Source organism: Strix aluco, chromosome 25 (assembly GCF_031877795.1).
Source record: "Strix aluco isolate bStrAlu1 chromosome 25, bStrAlu1.hap1, whole genome shotgun sequence".
Lineage (NCBI taxonomy): Eukaryota > Metazoa > Chordata > Aves > Strigiformes > Strigidae > Strix > Strix aluco.
The window spans coordinates 7,804,853-7,826,852 of record NC_133955.1 but is presented as its reverse complement, the minus strand read 5'-3'; the positions used below and the strand labels follow the sequence as shown (position 1 = coordinate 7,826,852).

General features: G+C 45.8%; 1 protein-coding gene across 9 annotated transcripts in view; it reads right to left on the bottom strand.

Annotated features, from left to right (window-relative positions):
• Positions 1 to 4,012: 4,012 nt before the first annotated feature.
• The window catches only part of RAP1A (RAP1A, member of RAS oncogene family), a 42,130-nt gene continuing 24,142 nt past the window's right edge, over positions 4,013 to 22,000 (bottom strand). For all 9 annotated transcript variants that reach the window (XM_074850587.1, XM_074850581.1, XM_074850584.1 and 6 more), the window contains 6 exons: positions 18,918 to 18,986; positions 17,871 to 17,927; positions 16,331 to 16,471; positions 11,238 to 11,381; positions 7,979 to 8,094; positions 4,013 to 5,959 (listed from right to left, as the gene is read on the bottom strand). In XM_074850587.1, the coding sequence (XP_074706688.1) occupies positions 8,008 to 8,094; positions 11,238 to 11,381; positions 16,331 to 16,471; positions 17,871 to 17,927; positions 18,918 to 18,986 (498 nt within the window). In that variant the 3' untranslated portion in view covers positions 4,013 to 5,959; positions 7,979 to 8,007. The remainder of the gene's footprint in view (positions 5,960 to 7,978; positions 8,095 to 11,237; positions 11,382 to 16,330; positions 16,472 to 17,870; positions 17,928 to 18,917; positions 18,987 to 22,000) is intronic.

Genomic DNA, 22,000 nt, shown 5'->3' with positions numbered 1-22,000 from the left:
TCTCCCTGTGCTAGAGTCCTGCAGAAAATGGATGCTTCCTCTTGTTTTCACTGAAATTCATGTACTTTTCTAGTGGGATTTCAGAAAACAAGAGGCTTCTGTTTGCCATTTGGGTTTCTTCCCAGATTTCTGGTACTTCTGCCCTAGACAATGTTGAGAATCAGTTCACCAAGGTGCACGTTACTGGAGAGAAACCCACAGTGTTGGCTTTGCTGCGTTACAGAAAGATGCTCCAGTTCAGTTTGTCTTTGCTGTAACACTCTGGGCCGATCGAGTCGCAGGTTTAACTGCGGGTTTGTCAAGTCCAGCCTCTGCCCTTTGCTCCGCACCCCCGTGACTGCGCCGTGCCTTTCCCTGTTCCTGCAGATTAACTGTGACCAAAGAGTGAGACGGCCAGTATCAGGTCTCCCTCATTTCAAACATCATTTATCATAAGGGATTAGCCCGCAGGGGCTCCTGTGCAGTCATATTTAATAACTGCTTCAAATCAAATAAGTTCTCCTGTGAATTTAAGCCACACTGACATAGCAGCTTGACACTGCTTATTTCCAAAGCTAAATGAAAATGAAAAATGGTCGTAGGATGCTGGGTGGCTGTGACCCTCAAAGCGTTAGAGCCACACTCTGAGCATGGGGAAGGTTGAGTAAAGGTGTAACGTAGCCAAAGTCAGTTCAGCCAATGATTTGGGGTAGGAAAGGGCAGCAGAGCTGCAATACTCAGCTTTCACTCAGCTCTGCCATCATTCGCTCAAAATGGGTTGCCAGAAATCTGATTTATATTCAAAACACTTGCAGGGAAAAAGAGGCAAAATTATTAACTTCCACTTCGCTGAGGAGCTCCGCTCGTGGTGGCTGTTGCTCTCCATGGGGTCGTCCTGAGGGACACCCAGGGCTTTCTCAGGTTTCTCGGCCGCAAAGCAGCGCTCCAGGGAAGTGAAGCCCGGGAGCCTCCGGCAGCATCCTGCGAGCAAAGGCGGCCCCGTGCAGCACAAGGTGGTCACCCCGCTGCCGGAGGCGAGAGGCTGCCCGGCCCTGCCTCCCCCAACTCCATAATGGGCCACTGTGCTCAGCCCCCAGAGCCACTCCGGGCCCCATGAATTTGTCCTTTGTTGCCTGACGCTGGGCAGCGGGGAGCAGCTGCCGGCTGTGCGTGTCCTGCGGCTGCCGCCCGGCCCACATGCCACGGCCGTCTCCCCGCGGGACACAGCGCAGAGCATCCTCCCCCCTGCAGCACAACGGGCTCCTTATTCACCCCGAACCTCCTCCGTGCCAGGGAGGGGGCTGGCTTTGGCCTTAAACACTGGTACCACCCAAAGAAAACGCAATCGTGGGTGTTTGAAGTCAGGCTTCTGCCTGGGGCTGCGGTGCCAGAGCCAGCACCCGGGAGGAAATGTCTCATCTGAGCAATCCCGTCCCGAAGGGGCACGGTGCCATCGGGATTTAGTCAAGAGCTGGCAGGGCCAGGCCGGCCCAACGGGCACCTCAGACTCCAGCCCGGGCTGCAGTTCCAGCTCTGTCACTGCCTTGTCCAAAATCTCTGACAAATGATTTAATCTTCCTCTGCTGCTGCTCCCTCCGAAGCGCATCCCTCGGGACGTGAGGGACAAGGTGGGTAACGGGGCGTCACTCACTGCTCTGGCCTCGACCTGCTGCCGACAGACACGAGGAATGAGCCGAGCTGACTTGTGTGCAGCGTCTCTGCGAAGTGAGGAGGAAAAGGCTTGTTTCAGTCCCAAGATAATACAAAAACACTGTTTCCCAACAGCGGGATTAGCAAGTAACTGAGCTAAAGCCCGGCCTCAGCCAGGAGCAGCTGCATTAGCACAGCGCTGTGCCAGGGCTACTGTGAGCTTGCAGCATGGCTAATTAGCCCTGGCAGAGACTCTAATTAGCCTGTTTCTAGAGCTGGCTTGGGGCTCTGCACTGAGCTGGCCCAGGCGGGGAGCTCAGGGCACTCACTGGCCAAACCTGCCCGTCCCCAGCTCCGACCATGGGCAGGGGACTCCTGCGTGACCCAGGCAGACCAGGAACCCCCTGAGGCGCAGGCAGGAGCAGGCAGGAGCAGCTCCTGTCCCTGCTCACAGCAGCCACCCTCGTGCAAGGGCAACTGGTTCTCCAGGTGAGTGGTGGGTGAAACCATCACAAAAGGCCACACGGGCCATTGGCCGCTGAACACCTTCACTGGGAACGGGCCCAGGTCAAAACTCCAGGACACCCGTGGGCACCGAGCTCAGCCGAGCGCTGTTTCCACTGCTGGGCTTTTTCTTTTTCATGTTTCAGCTTTGTGATGCTGCTGGGGACCTTCCAGAGCGGCTCCTCTTCCCGCTCCTGCACAGGGCTCATCTCTGAATTCGGGGTTTTCCTTCCAGGAAGGTCAGAGAGCCGCTGCGCCACGGCAGCACTCAATGGCCAGAGGAAACCGGTGCCAGCTCCCAGGCCCAGCGGGAGGGTGGCCCAGCCCAGCCACCCACCGAATGGCACCTTGTCCACTGCAAAATCCAGTTTTGCTTCTGCAGGGCCTAGTCCTGGCAAAATAAATAAAACCTTCATTAGTTTCAGCTGACTCTGAACTCAACATTTCTGAAGTTGCTCGTGTCAGTGCTGGGTGCGAGGCCTCACACAGCTACTGTGTCATCGAATGTCTTGGAGGCCACGAGCAAACGCACCTGCCCCGGCGTCACGGCGCGCTCTGAAGATGAAACGTTTTCTTCCACGGCTCCAGCTTCGCTTGTGTGTTTGGATCAAAATTAAAACTTGCAATTACAACTCTCCAGCAAGGCAGGGCATTACCAGGCTGTTACCCCCTGATCCAACCCACACTCGATAGGAAAACCTGATTTAAAATAACCTTTAGATAACACTGAAAATAGATAAATACAGGCTGAGAAGTTTAAGAATGGTGTATTTTTCCAGACAGCAGTGAATCACTTTGGCTGAATTTGTGCACAGCTCAAATCAACACAAACAGGAGCTGGATGACTCTGGGGACTGCAGAGCTCCATTGAAATTTTAAATGTGCTCCTTTCCTCGGAGCAAAATGTTATTTTGCTTGGTTGGATGCTGGACAAAAGCAGAAGCATGCGACTGGCTACTTCTGGAAGGTTTTTAATTTAAGCTTTCTTTAGGACATTCTTCAGTAAACTCATTTTTAACCCGGTGAAACATTAAACCCCTGGTGCTTTAGGACACGTTCTGTTTGGGCATAAAACTACGTAGCATCTGCTGAAGTGTACCCAAGGGCAGAATTCGGGCTATTGTGCTAAAATCCATTAGATAAGATATTTTTTAATCCAGTGAGAAAACAAATTCATTGTGTGAGGCACAAAGGGAAGGGCACCGAGCTGTCCTGGGACGAGAGCGTCCTCCCGCCAGGGCAGGGGCCGGTACCGGGGCTTCACCCCACCGGCAGCTCCACCGCCGTAACGTCACCCAGCGCCTTCACCGGCCCCTCAGATTTTCCGACACCACCATCTAGTGGCAAAGCCAACAGGCTCGGGAAGCGCTTCCACCCCGCTTCGACCTCTTCCTCCATCCCTTACACCAAGTTTCCTACTCACTTTGCAACCCAGAGCACCCCGGGCTCAGCTGGCAGCTCCTGGGAAGCCAACACCGACCCCAGACCTTGCTCGGGGTCAACGGGGCAGAGGCGTCTCCAGCCGCCGTGGAGGGGCCCTCGGACACCCACACCTCTGCCCAGCGCTCTGGGATCGGGCCCTGACCCGCTCCGGGCAGATCCTGCTACAGACAAAAAACGCCACCGAAGAGGCTGGACTTGCCTTCACCAGACCAACCAGTTACACCGCGGGAGCAGCCGGACTGGGAGCCGCTGCAGAGACGCCGAGTTGAGCAGCGGCAGGACGAGCGCCCCGGCACCGCGCAGCCCCGGCTCTGCGGGCACACAACAACAGTCGCAGTTATGAAATGAGGTTTGATGAACTTACACACTGCACTGTATCTAGAAAATTCAGGTTAGGTTTCTGTTTTTATAGAAGAGACGTCTAGCAGTCAGCAGGTACATTAAAATTACTTTATTACTAAAATATTTTTACATTTAGTAAAGATAACCAACCTGCAAATACCATGCTTCTGCTCCTCCTGAAAAAGGAAGCGCATAGGTAGGTTGAAGACAACCAGCTAAGTAACTACGTTTGTCCTAGTAGCTTGTGAGTAGGCAGATGTTTTCACATTATCGTCATCCAAATATTTTCATCCAGTCTTGTTTGGGCTGCATTTAGAAACTGGGATCTCTGTATAATTCAACAGCTGCATCAGTAACACAGTTTTAGAAAAACTTATTTATAGAAATTTCTCCCCCCGGTTTCCAATAAAACTATACAATGGGTTCAGGAACAACTGTTCACCAGCTATTACATTTAGATTTCCCATTTTAACAACCAGGACAAATTCCGTCCTGAGTTTTCTCCACTGTGAAGATACATTTCTCTTCTCACTTACTCAGAAGCGAAGCAGGAGCAAGTCCCCCAACACTGCAGGAATTCCAGCAGCATCGCACCGAGGATGGGATTTGGGCCCCAAAGGCGGTTCTTGTACTTGCATATACAGGAGGATCAGGGCTGAGCACCTGTGGGTCTCTTCATATCCTGCTTTTAAACTTTATGAAACCAACAGGTATTAAAAAAACCAAACCAACAAACAACAAACCAACCCAAAATGAAACAAAAAGCCCCTCCAGCTGACTGCGCAGATCAGGTAACGTTAGCCAGATTTTGTCTAAACGTGTAAAGCAGCCGTTTGCTTTGCTGAAGCTGCATTTAGACAGAAGCAACTTTCAACTCCAGAGCTTCGTGTCGCGATGCTGACGGGGAGAGATCAGCACGGGCTCCTGCCCGGCGGCTGGCATCCTCAAAGCAGGGATTCCACCCCAAAGTACGTGATCGCGCGGAACCAAAGATCGCAGGAAAAGCCAGACCTTGGCTACAGTATTAAACCAAATTTGTACATACAAAAATAATTGTACAGAGGAAATATTTTCAGCAGAATACAATCTTTAAACATTGAAAAGAATCTACAAAAGTAATTAAAAGTAGCCTTCTGTACTTTAGTGTGTGGTATGATTAAATACATCCAACAAGGAGGGTGAGTGAAGACATCGCATCGGCATAACGACATACTGGTGGTATTTGTTATGACAAAATACTAGATCTACCAGAATGGAAGAGGAATTCACAAAACATGGATAAAAACCAAAGCCTGGAAACCATAACAAAAACACAGAAACAAAATGAAAATGTACTAAAATTTAATCATTCATAAAAGCTGTAATTTAATCTGTGACAGTAAAACACAAGAAGCATTATTAGAGTTGGTTTAGTATATTATATATTTTTGCTTTTAAAGCCATAGAAATCAGTTATCCCAGTTTTTTCCTATAAAAGACCCATTTTTCCAAAGCATTATGCACAAACATTTTTAATTAGAATATAATGGCAGAATGAAAATAATGATATTCCGTAACTTTTAAATATAAAATGAAGTCAATGACTCAAAAAGTTATTTGTTGTGGTGAGTTCAAAGGGAAATTTCAGACAATATATACCTATAGTTATAAAATATAATGGTGGAACATTTTTAGTGCTTGATGGGGAGAAATTATGATAAAAGGGTCAATATGAAATTTTAATTATAGTAGCAATATCTAACATTTGAAATGCATCCATGCTCCTTTGTATAATCATACACTAGAGTCAATTATATTTATTTTCACATCTCTTAACTGCTATTGCAAAGGAGGAGTACTATTGTCTTAAATTTCCAAGAGATATACATAGAGCAATTTCTTTTTCCAGGGACTGTGTGCAAACCATTTTAATATCTCAATTCTTCTCATAGTATATAAAAACAGGAGAAGCTTCTTCAGATATGTTATTAACTTCCATAAGGTTCTGAAGTCGGAAATGCTGGCACTTTCCATTTAGGCAACAGTTCTTCATTCCTGCAATCTAGAAAAAGTAAAAAAAGAGGATGGAGGGAATGTTTCTCATCCCACCGACGAGCGAACAATCTCAAACAAAGGCCTGAGAGCTTCCCCAGACAACTGCCCGCACCCAGGCTTGTAAAAACACGCGGTGGTTCAGCAGGAGGAGCTTCTCTGCCCCCAGTACTGGGGTTTGCTCCTGCCATCCTCCGAGTTTGGAGGCACAGGAAGAAAAGAGACCTTGAAACGACAACTCTAAGAAACAAGTTCTTGTTTATTGTGCCTGCGGCAGAGCAGCGACAGACGGCTGCCACCCCGTCCTCCTGCCGGGAGAATGACAGCGCCCTTCCACCTCACCTGCTTCACCAGACAGGCAGCCTTCAACTGCATTTGGAATTCGGCAATGGACAAAAAATGTATGGGAGAGGGATTTCATCTTTTATATCTCTGAGATGCTCTTAAAGTCTAATGAGTTGAAACTGTCCCGAGCCTTGTTGCAGCTCTAAGAGCAGGGAATGGATTGGGAAGAGATTGACAAGGAACGGGGGAGACACTGAAGGATTCTGACATCTGGAGCAGATCTGGGGGCACGGGTAGAAGTCAACGTTATGAGAAGTCTCACAGTAACTGACTGAGCGCAGGAACCCCGTTAGCAGCTGCTGCCGTTCCAGCGCTCCCGCCGCGAGCGTCCTCCCCGCCTGGGGAAGCCCGTCTCCGAGAAGCCATCCTGGCTGACGCCACACTAGCTAAATTCAGATATATCACCTGAGGAACAGGAAAAGCCACTCGAGACATACTCTTCAATTTCTTTTCCTAACGCCATTGTTTCCCCACAACCCTAAGCTATTGTTTTCTGGCATTCAAAGCTCAGGATAAGAGAGTCATTACACGAGTCATCCGAAGGCAGGTTAACGGCACAGCTCCACTATCCCTTCAATCGCACCCGGGCCACATAACTGGCTGTCTACAGCGGGGACTTCTGATCTGGCAGAAGGCAGAGCACTGCCTGTCTTCAGAAATTCATCCCCAAAATCCTTCTATGGCCAGGTGTTGTGTTTGTCTTAAACGCTGTAGGACAAGGGCACTTGAGTTGCTTTGCCAGCTACACCGCACCTATTCGTGAAACTAAAGAAAGAATACAGAGCTTCTGGCGGGTCACAGAAATCATCAGAGGTGGCCAGGGCCAGCCTGCGCGGCCGCAGCACGGCGGTGAGCTCACTGCTCCCCGGCTCGTACCCAGGGCCAGGCCGCAGCAGCCTCAAGACGTGTCGTGCTGCCTCCACTGCCCACGACCACCTGAGCGCTTTCCGACCGCTCCCCGCTTCCTAGTGCCGACAGGGGCTGTCTACCCGCAGCCGTCTGCCTCCGGACGGCGCCACGCAGCACCCCCGTGTGCTAGCATGCCACAGGGCAGCCCAGGTGATATTTCTGTCCAAAACCCGAAGGTACAGAAATGCTGTTTCCATTCAGGACTGTGATAGAACTGCTGTAAGCACACCAAGCACCCTGCCAAGACAGACAGGAAGATTATTTATAGCTATGTCCAACCTTGGGCTGTTTTTTTGTTTTGGGTTTTTTTTTTTTGGTGGGCAGCTTTTTATTTCTGTGCCACTGAAATCCACGTCCCACCCAAACCAATTTGCAATTGTCCCCATAACCCCTAGGGCTGAGACAGCAGCTGCACCAATAACACAAGTTCCATAGACGCTACCAAATTTCAGCAGAGGATAAAAAGGGAGCAAAACTGAGCCACGGTGGCTCAGAGCAGTGTCACAAGAGAGAGAGAACCTGCAAGAGTAAAAAGGAAGTTCCTGCTCTGTTGCACTCATCAACCCAAGAAAAGGAGAAAGCAAGAGAAGCAGATATTTCTCTGCCAGGTCAGTCAGTAGAACTGACTTTTTTTTTTTAAACGTCCAACAAATGCAGAGTTTTGTGTTTGTGAGCAGACAGAAGGAAGAGGAGTGGAAGGAAGGGGAGCAAGTCCTCTCTCTGTTGGGAGCAGCTCATGGCCCTGAGCTGTGGGTGGAATTCAGACACCTCTTACCTGGCTCAGAGCTGCTGCACGATGGGAGCCTAAAGCAGCAGACATGATTTCTTTTTAGGCTTCTTCTTTTCCACTGGTGTTTTTCTATTTATCTGTCTGACCAGGTCATAAAAGATCTGAAAATGAAAAACACAAACTGAAAAATCAAAGTGATAAAACATTAAGCAAGCGTCAAAAATTAGGCAGGTTGACAAGCTGATAATCTCTCCTGGTGGCTGCAGTCTGATAAATTCATTTATTAAAATATGTTTCTCAAGCAACTGCTTACGGAACAAGAGAGCACAGAGCTCACATCAGTGTGCAGATATCAGGGAGCTGTGAACTCAGCCTGCAGCACACAGCCTTCCCCTTCAGGTAGTGTATGATCAAAGGCTTCAGAAGAGTACAGCAATGAAACGGCAACAAATCCCTTGCTTCGGCAAAGTGGGAGAAAGCTGGGGAATGACAAAAGGTTTTTTAAAAGACAGGCATAATATCCTTAAGGATCATCTTCTCCCCGGGGCTCCCGGGGCTGGCGAGTCCCTGCAGAGCGCTGCAGCAGCGCGTTCTCCCTCCTCCCTGGCTCTCACCTCCCACAGCCGCCTTCACCCGCCCGCTGCAAAGGGCGCCAACAGATTCCAACTGTTAATCAATTGCTTCACTTTTTTGCCTGGTCTAATCTTTGGAGTTTATTAATAAAATTAGCAAGGAGAAGCAAATCATCTGTCCTGAACTCAGCCACTTCCAGAAGGGGACGAATACAGGGGCCTCTTTCAGCTTCAGAGACGAGTTTCTGGTGAACGCTTTTGCTGTGAGTTGTTTTCCCAGCAATACTCAACCCATTTATAGCGAAATGAGCTTCACAAAAATGCTTGGAACCGGGTTATGGTATTGGGAAGAAATATTTAAACCTTCAGAAGGCTCCACCCTTGTCCTTGTTTACTTTTTTCCTTCCTGGAGTGGCTGACAGCTCACAAATTCTTGTTGATTCCAAGGAAATTCAGACAACAAAGAAACAGTTTGTAACAAGTTGCAACAACTGGAAATTTAAGATTTGCTGGCTATGACCTACATGGAAAAAGCACTAGTGCGCAGTTTATTAGTTTCAAATGAAATCAGCATGATGGTGGCTTTATCAAGCTCTCATGTAAAATATTTTACAATAGGATTTGAGTTGCTCACTTTACTAAGTTGCTACTCCTTTACTAAGCTTATTACTACAGTTTTCAGGCAAAAGCAGCAGTTTGTACTCTCCAACAGACACAGCCAAGACCTTCAAAAGTGTAGAGATGAGACAGAAAAAGTTTTTGTAGGAGAAACCAATTAATAACTGGCATCTTCTATGCTGATACAAACCAGCTTTCAGTATTTAACCTTTGTAAACAAGAGCCAAGACAATCTGAATGTGATTATGATGTGCAGGAAGAGTCTGAATTTCTGGAGGCATCAACCATCTCTGCTCTGGAAAACCAGATCCTTGACTGTTTTGAGGTAGACCCCTCTCACCTTCCCAGGGCTAAGGTAGGGATAGAAATCCCTCTGAAAAAAAATCTAAAGTTAGATCGTTTAAGTGCCTGTACTGATTGTGAGTACAGAAGTGCAGCCTGCAGCGAGGTTTCAGGAATGCCACTATCCCTAAGAAAAGTCAGTGTGGCGCAAAAGCATCACATGGGTCACCAGAAAGACATCGGAGTGTTGCTACTGAGACTGACTCTCACCCGTATTAAAAGTTTCCTCTCTGTATGAAAGGTTTGTTTCAGCAAATGCATAGAGAAATTTCATAAAATCTGGTCTAAAGTGTGATAAAGTTAGAAAGTCCAAAACCAGCTAAAAACACCCCAAACCCAGAATAATGCAAATGCTTCCCCAGTCTATGAGCCAGCAGAACAGGCAGAAAACCAGAAAATCAAGATCACAATAAAACTAGAAACTAATCTTCTGGATAATCATTGTCTTCTCTACGATCTGAGTCTCACTGGAGGCAGCAGACAGGGCCGGGCAATACGGAGACAGAGGATTCACCCGCTGGGATGACTGTATGTAAACCACGGGCGTGCACTCGCCCCCGGACAGCTCAGCGTCTGCTACTAGAGAATCCCCTTCCCCACACAGCTCTCGGGAGAGCTTTAAGGTACCTCTGGCTAATGAGAGGTCAGTCTCTGCCACAAACTGCGGAAATACAAATGAAACAGCATTTGTTACACTCCACGGTGATGTGTTTGATGACTGAGCCACTAGTTTCTTCATTAACAGTCATAGTTTTACTACAGCTCAGACACACACACAAAACCAGTCCCTTCTGGCAGGAGCCCAGCTCAGCGAGCTGTATGTACTGGGCTGGATCAGGGGCACTGCAGCCAGGCTAATCCCGACCACAGAAGCTGCAATTCATGAGCCTGGAGCTCCCTTCCCTCTCAACCGGAGCGATGCAGCGCTGCGCACGTCCCACGAGCTGCCAAATTAACGCTGGGTCCAGCCCAAGATCCTACTGCTCCTGCTTATCACACAGTCTCCTAAACGGGCCCAGTTATCTCCTGGCACCAAGCCAGCTGTGCTCAGTGGGGTCACCGTAGCTTCTGTGGCTGGAAACCTGGCCTCTGTCACAGCCAGATAATTCACAGCAGAGAATAAAAACTTGGTGCCTGATGTGAAGCAGAGCTCTCTCAGCACAACGGCTCTGCCTGAGGCAGCAGCCAAAGGCACACTGATGGCAAAGGTGCTTCTCGTTTAAACACGGGGAACTGCTTAGGCAGATGTACCTGTGGACACGGTCTTGGCAAGTTAGTGGCTTACCAGAGGAGGACCGCGATGAGGTGTCTGCTTGAGCAGCCAGACGTAGCAGGAATGTGAAAAGTAAATACTTCAAAAACAGCCAACACTGTGCAACACGACAGGTAATACAATGGGGCATAATCCACGTTCTGAATAGCAGCAGCAGTTATCTTGAAAAAGCACCTTTCCAGATAAAGTTTATCTGAGCTAAGAGTCATCCAGTTAGCTGGGCTTACTCAGGACCCTCTGCTATTCATGTCCTCTGGCACAGGCTATAGAAAGCACTTACCTGGAGAAACCACCCACCCTTTAGAGAGAAGAAGGAGCTGATCTCCTTAGAACAAACAGAAAACAGTAGTCAAACAGACTGCACCGCAAGCCTTTCCTAGGCTGAGATTTCCAAATCATCCTGAATCTTCCCAATTAAGAAATATATGAAGGACCACATGCGGGTTTAGTGTGGCATTCATGCTGAAGTAGGGAAGACAAGGGAACAGCTGATAATTACCTCATTAACGTTGATTTTAGACTTTGCAGATGATTCTAGAAAGGCACAGTTACACCACTGTCTTGCTAAGTTTTGACCCTGTTCTTTGCCGACTACACGCTCTTCCTCCAGGTCACATTTATTGCCAACCAGAATCATTGGAACCTGGAGAGGAGACAAGCAAGAACAAGAGATGCATCAGCAAGTTAACGTACAGCATGGACTGTAATGCTATGGCTTACAAAGGCATGTGAGGAGGAGGGAAAATCTAGACAGTATGAAAAACAATAAAAATGAGAAGTTCAGCAGAGCTGACAGACTAGACTGGAATTGAGAGCCTGCTGGGAAAGGGCTGAAGAAAGTCCATACTATAGACACACTGGTTCACTAAGAGTTAAACACCTGGAGGATACCATAAAACCAAACGGCAATATTTCAGCACAATCTTAGGTTAGTAAAGATTTATTTTCCGGTCCCTACATCCACCACCATTCTAGTAAAAAACTCAGTTTACCACGGAAATGCATTTCAGGACTTTTATGTGACAGCAGGCTAAACTGCCTGCCAATTGAGCCTATTTCAGACAACAGAACATACAGCACGTGTTTGAAGACATATAATATATGCTTCAGCCCCTTTGACCTGTCTTGTCAACCTGTTGTCAAGCCACACAACAATAAATGGAAACACCTTTGAAAAGCACTGCCCTGGACACGGAATGAAAGGCAACAGTCCTGTGCAGCCAAGCATTCCCACAGCCCCGCGCACAAGAGCACCTGCCTTTCTCATCTCAGTACAATATGGTACTACCAACATGTTTTGCATACACACCGAAAAGAGGATGTTCACTGCAAAAGGCACAAACGCTGTGCTCAGTATTTACTAGCTTAGAATAATTAACATTTCCAACTAGTGTCAACCTAGCAGCTCAGCTCCTGAAAGCACATCACTTCCAATAAATAATCTCACGCAATATTAAACCAAACATTTGATACACGTTTAAAAGATTCATCCTACACCCATGACGCAAATACAAGTAAATCATTTGTTCAAGACAATGACGAAAGGGCATCTGCCCCTCTCCTTAAGCTGTTGGCTTTAGAAAGTGTCTGGGTGAGTCACCTTCTTGCTCCTTCATGAGGAAGAAAGTGCCTTGGGGAGACCATATTCCTTGTGACACTTCCTACAGAAAAACAGAGAAATGTAATACCGTAGGAACATGACCTTGGCTGTAGTAAATGCTTATTACCAACGTGTTTGCATCAGGCTGCAGAGAAAGGAGGGGTCCCTCGGCCAGCCGGCCCTCTCACAAACAGCACAAGGGGCAACACAAAGGACGGGGTCTCTTACCCAGCCGCAGCTCACAGGTTTCTCACCGGGGCTGTGGCTGCCTTTGCTTGGTGCAGTGCGGAGAGCCAAGTGCAATCAGCACTCATTAAGTTATAAATCCATTTGTCTCAAAGTATCAGAGTAAGCACTGGTGAGTGTAAGCAGCAGGACACTTGCTCTCATCAGTTATGTTTAGATATTGAGTTAAAACTCTTTCAGGAGGAAGAAACTGGGCAAAAAGATAGATTAAAACCAGTACTCAGACCTTCTAGAAATAATCCTGATAGGTAATTTCAGGAGGCTTTCTCTGCTGCTCAGACAGTCCCTAGCATGGCTGCAGCCCACCAAGATGTCACAAACAAGTAGAAAAGACCTTAAACAAGCAAACAAAAACCACAAAGCACCCAGAAAACCTCCGTAACAACCCAAACTACCTGCCCCCGGGGGCCATTTCTGTACCTACAAGACGATGAGATTACAGCACAGCCCCTCCCGCGGGAGCCTGCCCTGAGGAGGGTGCAGCTGGGGCACCCACCCAGCACTGCCCGGCTCCCCCGCTCCAGCCCCCAGGTCTTCACAGCCACGCTGGAGACAGATAACGCCGTTCAGGACTTCCTACGCCTGAGAATTGTGGGTTACAGGTCATCCTGAAGTTTGCTTCTCCAACCTGCATCTCACAGATCTTGGGGGATGATACAGCCAGAGCCAAGGTGGCTCTGAAAGGCGAGACCACAGCAAGACCCGCAGGACGCTCTGCAGGGCTCCTCGTGCACACAACGGCGACAGCATCCTGTTTCCCCTACGCTGTGGAAAAGTAGAAAAAAACTAAAGAACTGCTGATAATGGGTGTGCACCCTGCTCCACTTCCTGCAGCGTTTAATTCTTTGAACAGAAAATGAGTACTTTCCAGCTGGAAAATAAATCATTATCCACTTCCTCTGGTAATTTACAACACACTGTATGTTTTTAACCTACTTCAACGTTAACATTTGTAGTCTCTTCCTGATTGAACTACACTCAGGATTAATTTTTGTATTTAAAAGTCACAGCCATACTGTTTAGAAAATGATCACATTTTTATTTTTGAGAAATAAGTTTTACTTATTACATCAGAAACCTGAAGTCACAATACAGATGAGGCAAATCCAAAAAAGCATATTTCACATCAGGCCAACACGATATTTACAACTGTATCAGTTTAATCCTGATCTTTACAGTTTTCTAGATAGCTAAGAGAAATTTTCTCATACCAAAACATGAAAATGTGTTTTGAACATGTTCAGTAAAAAAATAAAGTATATTAAGATGTGAAATGATAGGGGAAAAGTGCTACTTAGATGGGTAAAGAGTGGAGGTTTGAAAGACATGAAACTCTGTAAGGTTATTTCAAAAGTTAGTAATTGTTTATCATAGAGCCAAAACAGAGTCTGATGAACAACTAGCTTTTGATCATTTGGTATTTCATGTAGAAGACCGGAATTTAAACTTTGTTAGACATACATAATTTAATGGTTTAAGTACCGGGGTTTTAAAAGACACATTCTGAAACTAAATACAGGAAGAAGTGCATTTTCCTAACTCAGCAGAACATGGCTTAAATGTTCAAAAGGTTCTCAAGCTTGGATCCCCCTAACACAAAATAAATAAATGCATTTTAATAATTAAATCAAATCACTGAAGTAAAAATGAAAGCAACAGTCTCTATTGTCCAATGAACTTGACCAGCTTACGGTGCAAATTCCCCTCCGGCGAGAGCAGCTGGGCGAAGCGCCGGGCTCTGACCGAGAGGCCAGTAACAGACTCACGTTACCAGGGATTTATGCAGGCGTAATCCCTACCTAAATGAAAATCAGTTTTGCATAAACAGAAGTTCAACTCATTAAACCAAGGAGGGAACCAAAGCCATCCAAAACAAGGTAATCAGGACACGGGGCAATGAAGATCCAAGAGCAAGAAGCAGCCCTGGGAGGTCGCCCTCAGCCCCCGACCAGCCGAGCCACGGGCTGTGCTCATCCCACCCCGGCGTGCTCTGCTCACGGCTCAAACTGCATTTTCCTGACTGGTTATTTAAATACCCAGCACACGGCTTACCCTGCACTTGGCCTAAACACCTGGGGAGGCTCGGGGCTGCTTGGGCTGCGGGGAGGTCAGGGCTGTCCCTGACCCTGTCACCAGCAAAGCGGCTCACGCAGCCCCAGCGCAACCGGCAGCAAAGGTCGGTGGGAAAAACAGGCAATCATCTTCACACCCCTCGGGGAAAACCCTTGGATACGTTACCAACTGTTAGGCAAAAAAAAAGTTAATTTCAGAGTCTTTTGGAGGAAGCCTACACAGAGAGCTGCGACACATCTCAACCAGCCACGTGGCTTCCGCGGCAAAAGCCACCAACAACCTCACCTACATCACACATTTAGAAATTAAAAGCCCACCAAGGACTTCCAGTTACAGGATCTGGGGCCTGAACTGGAAACACCTTAAACAGTTTTCTTCTGTCAAACAGGACTGAATGCAAACTATCTTAATGTAGTTTTTCCTCATTTTAGAAGAGGATTTAATCAACCAAAATCACAACCTTGCATCACTAGCTAAGACTCTTTCCAAGTCTTTTAATGACTTAATACATACAACTGCGTGATGTCCTTTGGGTTACAGATTTTGTCAAACGACAGAAGGGACAGAGAAAACTGATGAGAGTTAAAATCCTTGGACTGAGGGTGGTCTGCAGAGTGCCACTGGCATTCACAGGGACAGGCACACCCGCAGTGCAACGCTGAACCCTCCCTGCTCGCACGCGCGCGGCACGGGAGCCACAGACCCTTAAACACCCTCCTCTCCCTCAGAAAGGGATAAGCACGTTTTCGTACGATGCCCTAAAATTCTGTAAAAGTTTTGATTCCGATGGATTTGAGTGAAGCAGAGCTCATAGACCGAGGGACTCAGCACAGACACAGTAGGGGAATCTACTTCACGCAGCGAGAGCCAGGGCTACTCCACCCAGCCAGCACCCCCCCAGCCAGAGCGGCGGTGACTGAACCCGCTGCCACCCGCCTCCCCCCGCCTTTACCGACACTGCCCTCACGCACAGAGGAATGAAAATAAAGGAACATCCAGCGATTTTCCAATTAAAGGCTATTAATACTAACGACACTTAAATGACAAGGCACAGTTTGGTCCACTAGCTGAACGCGTCCTTTCTACTCGCAGTTCAAGTTCACCCGCTTGGACCGTGGCCCGAACGCGCGCGAAGGGCGCAGAGGACACAGCGCACAGCACCGCCCGCCCCGGGACTCGAGAGGCTTCACGGCACGGCTTTGGGCTTCAACCTCCGCTTCATGCATTTGGGAAAAGCAATGTTAGTCTCCATGGTAAGACAGCTGCAGATCTACTAAGAATATCATCATTGGTGAGTTCAACTCTTATTTTTCCGTAACTTTGAGGGAAACAAAGTACCACTAAAGCACAGTGAAAGAAGAAAATGCAAATACTGGAAAGGAGCTAAAAGGATAGAAAAAAACCAACTTGTTTTCAATCAACTCCCACCATTTCCAAAGGCTGTTAGACTTCCAGTACTCGTGAAAATCTGGTTTCATTATGCCCCTCAGCAGGTGTTGGACCTCAAATAACAACACTGGAAATAACCAACAATGCTAAGGAAACTTACTTCAACACAAAATTTTGCTACAGAGCAAAGAATATCCTTAGAAAGAAATTTTGCTCTCAAATTCCTGTATGTTTACTTACAAGCACATTTTAACCATTTGCAGAAGAAAGAATATTCTACTTACATCTTCAGTGTCCTTAACCCGTAAAATCTGTTCCCGTAGGTCCTGTAAGTCGTTAAATGTGGACTGTGCTGTTATAGAATATACTAGTGCAAACCCTTGACCATTCTTCATATAGAGATCCCTCATTGCTGTGAATTGCTCCTGTAATCAAATATTTTTAAAAACAATTAGCTAGTGAATGCAGCTAATGAACATTTACAAATGAATACTGTTATTGTAATGGAGACAAGGATATAGTACCACACAGCATGCATTTATATTTTTACCCTTACAGAAAGCCACGGAAGCATGCAAATTTAATAAAAGCATTAACACATCTTTCCCTTTGCTTTTTTTTTCTCCTAATAGGGAAAGAGGCTTCCTGCAAAAATGGGAAAAAGATCAAGAGCAGCAATAAAAATGTATCTGCAGACTGACTGTTGTATGCCCCAAACTGTAATACAAGGTGTTAAGATTTGGCTGACATATTTGTCAGTGATCTTCCATTTATTTTCTGATATGGTGTTAAGCACGAGCCTGCCATCAGCCCAACTCCCCAGACAACAGATATGGACTGGAAATTCAATCTCTCCTCTTACACAATACTGAAACAGGCCGAGGTGTCACACACTCACAATCTATCGTGAGCACGACTAGGCAGGAAGGCACTGCCTGATCACCTCTGGACACCGGCAGTTATACAGCGGCCACCTCTGGCATGAAACGGCCTAAAGGTTCAGTGCAATGAAATGCAAGAGCAGGCTGGAAAATCTGCACCAGATCAGAGCTGCCTTTGTCCAAGCCTGTGAGAGGAAGCTTTACCAGAACCGCGTAACAATGATTTCTGCTTCCACGCCTTCGCATTGCTGTTGACAATTTTCAAAGCTTTCCAAAGAAAACTAACTTTTAGGAAGCACGTCCTGCCCCTGTGATGTGCACTCAGCCGTCCCCAGGCCTGTGTACTCAGTGAGGGCACTTTGCCTGGTGGTAGGTGACACTGGTGTGGCAGAGGCAGCTGCTGCCCGGCCCCGGCTGCTCTCGGGCTGGAAGGACGAGACGGGGCTCCCAAAGCAGCACACGGCAGCGCCGGGGAGGTGCCACCTGGGCACAGGCACAAGATCTTCCCTGACGAAATCCTCTCCACGCAGGCTGATGCGACACGCTGGGAGGTGATCCCTGTGCACCGCCGGGAAGCAGCTTCGATCTGTGTCTGTGTACTCTGGCCACTTGCAAAGTGAACATGTAAAATTATCCCGTATCAGTACGTCGATAGCGAGGTGAGAAGAGACAAGTGGCACGGGATGCACCAACCTCTGTGTCCCAGCACGGGGGCACCAGCTGGGGGACGGATTCACAACGCTGCTGGCAGGGCTGCAGAAGGCTCGTTCACCACACCGGGTTTTGGGTTATTTCACAAAATTGTTCCAGTTAAATTATTGCAGCTGATCTATTGTCTTTGCTGGGGCAGGATTATTACACTAGTGTAAGTTCTGTTCTTAACATCTCATCTCATTCTTAACAAAGAAACTCCATACCAATTAGAAAAAGAAATTATACTTACTGTCCCTGCTGTATCGAGGATTTCAAGCATACACTGTTGACAGTCTACTTCCACTTGCTGCGGAAAAAAGGGAAGAGACAAACACAGTTAAAACCAAAATGCCTGAAATGGGACAGGCAAGAGAAATCTCAGCTTAATTTTTACTTCTGCCACAAAGATCTCTATAAGCAAGCCAGCCACCTGCACTGCCCCAGCGCTAAGAGAGTCACTGCTATTAGAGGATTAATTACGGCCCAAGCCAGGCATTTGGGTCAGCTCACTTATGCTCCAGGTATCTGTTGATTATAAAGGCTTAAGTGAGCAGCTCATTGTAAACATCTCAAGCGAGATAAAAAAACCACTCTTACAAATCAAAGGACCTTAAACTTCAAGTTATCCTTGCTGCTGGGGGAGAAAAGAGTATGGAAGAAAAATATTGAGTGATCCTCACAGTTAGGCTTAGCAAGTCTTCCACTCACTGAGAAATATCTCAGATCCAATGGGGCTAATTCCAGGAAAGTCAAATAAATTTAACAGCAGAACTCACGCCACAATTTACATTTAATTATCACAGGCACAAATGCTACAAATTTTTGTTTTATGTTTTGGTGCCTTTAATTATGGTAACATGAATGCTAATCTGTAAAACAATGGGTGACTTGACATCAATCGGGTGAAGAAAGCAGCTCTGTTGACGGAATTACGTAACATGACAGCATCAGGGATCCTGACAAGGACTTTTGCTCAGCAATTACAAGCCTGCAACCAAAACGGCCGTAAAGAATTTTATATGCCTTCAAACCAAGCAGAACACATTTGAACGGAACAGCAAAACAGCCATTCCTAAAAGAAAACAACAAAAGGCCATTGCTACGCTACAGCAATATAACCTGCTGTGATGAGCAGTGGATAGATCCTCTAGAACAACTTCTACAGATAGCATAACCAGAACAAATATTGATATCTGTGTTTTGAAGTAATAATTATATGTCAGATTACAGCAAACATTGCATTATTAAAAAGAAGCAAGCTCTATGAGACTTGAAAGAAAGAAAAATGTTATTTTACCTTTCTGTATGAATCTTCTATTGTTGGGTCATATTTTTCAACAAAAATTCCCTGAACGAACTGTACAGTCTGGGGAGAAAGGAAAGAAGAAACAGATGAAGTGAACTGAACACGACCAGTAACACTTACCAAGAGGCACTTTATGAAAAAGTAACAACGCAAAAACTACTCAACACTGCTGTTAAAGTTCAATAGTGGGGAGCAGAGAAAAGCACATATAAATTTTCAGTTTTTAAAAATAAAATTTGCATATTTCTGTTGTTTTAAAAATCCCTTTATTCAAGCATGTTTTCAGAACTTTTTTGAAATGTAAACTGTTTGCTTGATTGCTTTTTTCATGACAGATGATATCCTCAAAAATGCCTTTACTTCAGTGCCTGTGACTTCAGAAGAATAAAAGTCACCAAATATGGAAGACTGGAAATTTTAATCAGAAGAACTGGCAATCTGTGCAATGTGGAAAAGCACACTGTGGAAAATCCACATTTCAATTCAAATCATATTAAGAGTTACAGTGGAGCTACTCTGGATTACATGCCCGGAGCACAGACATATTTCAGAGCAGCGAGTTAAATCTGGAGTGTCTCCAGATAATCAATTTCTATTAAACCATTAAAGAAGGAGACAACATTCATTTCAAAGAGGAAGTCTTTCTTCCCCTATACAATTATTTAAAGCAAATCTACTCTAAACATTTCCCATTGAGTTGTCACTGGGATGTGGCCCATCTCTGGACACCCAGGCTCTGTACGTGGCGTGCTCTGGCTCCTGGCAGCCCGCAGCGTTACCTCTCCTCTGCAAGGCAAAGCAGCCCACGCTCTTACCTACAATAACCTGCAATGATGGTGTAATGGAGAGTGTCCGGAGATTTGGTTGATGTTTATAAAACAAGGCGGTGTGTGTTTGTAAAACTAAGTGTCAAGATTCCAGTGCTTAATTTTGTTTCTTTAAAATCAACAAACACACCAACTATCTTTTGCCAGCTGAACTTTCCACAAGTTTTTTGACACAAATTCTGCAAAGTCACTACCTGTTTCGAGAAGCTCTATTTTGTTTGGACAGAAGGCTGTGGTTTTTCTGCAAGAGGGTTCACCTTTGTCACACAAGTACTTGCAAGCTTTCAGAGTGGCACATGCCAGACACACGCAGAGCATCTCGCTGTATGCTGGAAACTGAGCAGTTCCTCACGGATTGCCTTCACTTAATACAAGAAGAAAGGATTTCTAGTACTACCTCATTTAAAAATCATCCTATATCACTAACTAAACCTATTTTACAGTCTGACAATCAGAGCCTTTGCTTCCCCAATATTCTGTGGTCACACTGAGCGCTATGCCTTTCAGATAACAGATCTCAGCAAAGTCATTTATACTAAGATACCACTGTTAACATGGATTACAGGATTATACCAGCAATAAGAATTGCAGGTTACAGATTATATTCTAGGATTCTTAGCACAGCTGCCAACCAAAGAGGGTTCAAAGGCGGCTCCTATTTGCTAGGAGGCTAACATTTCAGCTCTGAAGTCGGTCACATCTGTACCACTCTATTCTGGGAACTGTGTTTGTAACCAGCCTTCAGCGTGAGAATCTGACAAACCACTCACAACGTTTCATCTTCCTACCATAACGCTCAGAATCTCATTTTTATATCCACAAATACAGTACTGCCCACAAAGAAAAGTAACTGAACCCATGTATTTTCTTCTCAAATTGTTTTATTTCTAATAAATCGCTGTTCTAACTTTCATTATCTCAACTAGTCTTTGTGTGTTCACATAGACACCAATTACACACAATCATAATTACAATTATATTCAACTTCATTTATAACCTATCTTACTATGAAATATTCCTAATCTCTGATATACTTCACTTTTATTGATTATAGGAGGAAAGAGAGGCCAAATCTGGGGTTATTGTCAGGTTATGCATGAATCCAACACTTTTATAACTTTCCCTTAGTTTGGGGGACCAAACCCCAACTTTGGTTTCCAGTTTTATATAGGACTATGCACAACTAGATACTCTTGGTAATACTGCCCACCCGCTGACACTCCAGAAGGTTTTTACCCTCATTAAATGGGGAGAAAACTCCTTTACAGGAAACAAAGAAGTTGCAAAATAGCTGTGCCTTAATAACTGTGAAGGTTTTTCTGCTATCCTGTCATCATTACCAAAAGGCACAATCAGCATCGTATTGGCACAGAAGAGTTAAAACAATAAGGAGGATTTGCAGTGAAACAACACCATATTGTAATCTACACTCAGACTGTAAAAACACAGAACTGAAAACAAACACCAGCCTCTTTGTTAGACAGTTCAGTTTATACAGTTCAAAGAAAGAAATTTTAAAGTGACCTCCATATTATTTTAAATCCCACCGTGTAACCTCTCCTTGCTAATGCCTGTAAATGGTAGATGGTCATCCTGAAAGCTCATATTATTCACTCCTTGCTGCTAATTGTCACTTACTGTGTCCTGTTATAAACACAATGGATTGATGTTGCATATGAATGACAATATACGCTTACTTAGCATCTAGACTGTCAAAAAGAATTTAACTTTTGTTTACCAGACTACGCATCCGCAGTTCAGCTTTTACAAAGGCCAGTGATGGACGCTGACTCAGACTTCACATCACAAGTAAAGAAATTCAGGTATGTCAGATGCTGAATATTATGTACAGCATATTAATAAGTGCCCTATTTTACCTTGTGAGTCTTTCAATGTTACATAACAAAAGCAAGATACTCCATCAAGGGGATGCTGGTGGAAAAAATAATACAGATTGCTTAAGCTGCTGTGGAAGAACAGACTGCATCAAAAAAGTCTGACACCTACATCTTGTACAGATTAGGATGGGATCTCTGAAAGAGTCTATCAAATTTGATACATAATTGAATAACCTTTCCTCCTGTTCATCTGGATTCTGCAGGTGATTTACCACGATTATTAACAGCCCATTTCCTCAGAATAAACAACGGTGCAAGAAGCAGCATCTAAGCCATGAATGGCTGGCCAGCTATTATCTGTGTGAAAAGGAACACGGTGTAGTTCCTTGTTTCAGATAACTTCACACTT